The sequence below is a fragment of the Rutidosis leptorrhynchoides genome, chromosome 5 (assembly GCF_046630445.1).
Source record: "Rutidosis leptorrhynchoides isolate AG116_Rl617_1_P2 chromosome 5, CSIRO_AGI_Rlap_v1, whole genome shotgun sequence".
NCBI classification, from domain to species: domain Eukaryota; kingdom Viridiplantae; phylum Streptophyta; class Magnoliopsida; order Asterales; family Asteraceae; genus Rutidosis; species Rutidosis leptorrhynchoides.
The window spans coordinates 456,356,684-456,358,424 of record NC_092337.1 but is presented as its reverse complement, the minus strand read 5'-3'; the positions used below and the strand labels follow the sequence as shown (position 1 = coordinate 456,358,424).

At 28.7% G+C, this 1,741-nt stretch overlaps 1 protein-coding gene across 1 annotated transcript; it reads left to right on the top strand.

Moving 5' to 3' along the window:
- The first annotated feature begins 565 nt into the window (after positions 1-565).
- Positions 566-1,385, top strand: LOC139850623 (protein LURP-one-related 4-like). Its single transcript, XM_071840176.1, has 3 exons — positions 566-811; positions 930-1,157; positions 1,251-1,385. The coding sequence occupies exons 1-3, from the start codon at positions 566-568 to the stop codon at positions 1,383-1,385; spliced, it is 609 nt and encodes a 202-aa protein (XP_071696277.1).
- Positions 1,386-1,741: the final 356 nt, after the last annotated feature.

The window sequence follows — 1,741 nt, the reverse complement described above, 5'->3', positions numbered from 1 at the left end:
TGTTTTTGATAAAATAAAATAATTTAAACGTTAGTTATTTTGAAATATAAATAGGGGAAAAATTGTCTAAATTTAATTTCTCTCATACATCACTCATGCGCTATTGGATTTTTTTGTTGTTGTGTGTGAATATTTTAAAAGTCAAGATTGAACAAAGTTCTAAACGATACTAATTTGTTTGATAATCGTTTTTAATTAACTCTATGAGTGATAAAAATTAATGTATTAACTTTTAGTATCAATAAATAAAAAATAATTATTTTACAAGAGTTCTGAATATCTATAATCATTTTCTTTTGTTATATATGTCTTTGTAGAAAACGAGAATATAACTTTTGTTAATTAAGTGACGTTCTTCCAAATCAAGTACAATGTATTGATTGAACACAGTTTAACAACAAAATAAGTCGTCATTAAGTTTCATTGAGACAAAAAGTGCTAATATTATAATATTTTTATATTATTATTATAAGTTAAAGCCTATCCCAAACTGTTTCGAAAGTGATATATAAAGTGGATATATGCAAGTTGATGCAAACATACAATAATAAAGTTTCTTCCAAAAATGGCAAAAATACATCCTTGTTTACCTTCTTCTTCATCTTCATCTTCATCATCATCCTTTAGTACAAACCAAAGAGAAACATATACAATATGGATGAAATCGCTCGTGCTAAACTCGAATGGCTATACAGTATACAATTCTAATGGATCAGTTGTTTTTCGTATAGATAATTACGATAGCAAATGTAGCAATGAAGTTTATTTAATGGATCTTCGGGGAAACGTTGTATGTACAATACTTAGAAAGGTAGATTTGTATATGATCAATTTTTTTGTATTTGATACATGTTTCTTGTTAACATCAATTGTTGATGTTTCTCAAGTTATAACGAAACTTATACCTTGTTTTCATCGCGACGTTGCAGAAACTTTTAAATTTTGGACTATGGGATTGTTACAACGATAAAGATTCACGAAGACCGTGGTTTAAAGTTGGAAAAAATTTCGATTTATTCAATAAAGAATCAATTTACGATGTTTTGGTTGGAACCAATGAGGCACAAAGTTTATGTAGCTTGAATCATACAATGGAAGGATCATTTCATAATCTAGAGTTCAAGATTATTGACGTTGAAGGAAAAGTCGCGGCTGAGGTGACCTTTCGTTACATAAAACCTAATGTTAATTTATCATTGTGTAGTTATTTCGACATTGTGAATAATAATTTTGTCGTTTTTGGAATTTAGGTACACAGAAAACAATCATCTTCAGGGGTCGTGTTGGGTGAAGACGTGTTGTGTGTGACTGTTGAGCCTCATGTGGATCATATATTCGTAATGGCTTTAGTCGCGATAAATGGATTAATCCATCACAAAATGTAGATCATGGTCTTGTGTCTTTTTTGGTGTTGTACATGAAAAAAATGTAAACGTATCATGTGTCACACTTATGCAAACAAAAGAGAGGTTTTCGATTATTCATTTTTTCGTACTTTGTAAAAAAACAGTTTTGTATTTTGGAAAAGCATATAACGAGTGAGTGTTTTCATTCTTGTAGTTTTTTGTGTTTGTATTAGAAGTGTTAAAGTGTAATTATGAGTATAATCTCTTTTGGCTTGTTAATTGTCAACGATCACCAAACAACAAATTAGTGATGTAGCTATATTCGTTAAAATTGTTTAATCTTACTAAATATATAGACATCCTTGATATACACTTTAATTAATAATGTAATGATA

Bases quoted from the DNA above. Each gene is read 5' to 3' on its own strand.
- LOC139850623 (XM_071840176.1), top strand. From the start codon at position 566: ATGGCAAAAATACATCCTTGTTTACCTTCTTCTTCATCTTCATCTTCA. The intron at 812-929 runs GTAGATTTGTAT...GCGACGTTGCAG, and splicing joins TATGTACAATACTTAGAAAG to AAACTTTTAAATTTTGGACT. The intron at 1,158-1,250 runs GTGACCTTTCGT...TTTGGAATTTAG, and splicing joins AAGGAAAAGTCGCGGCTGAG to GTACACAGAAAACAATCATC.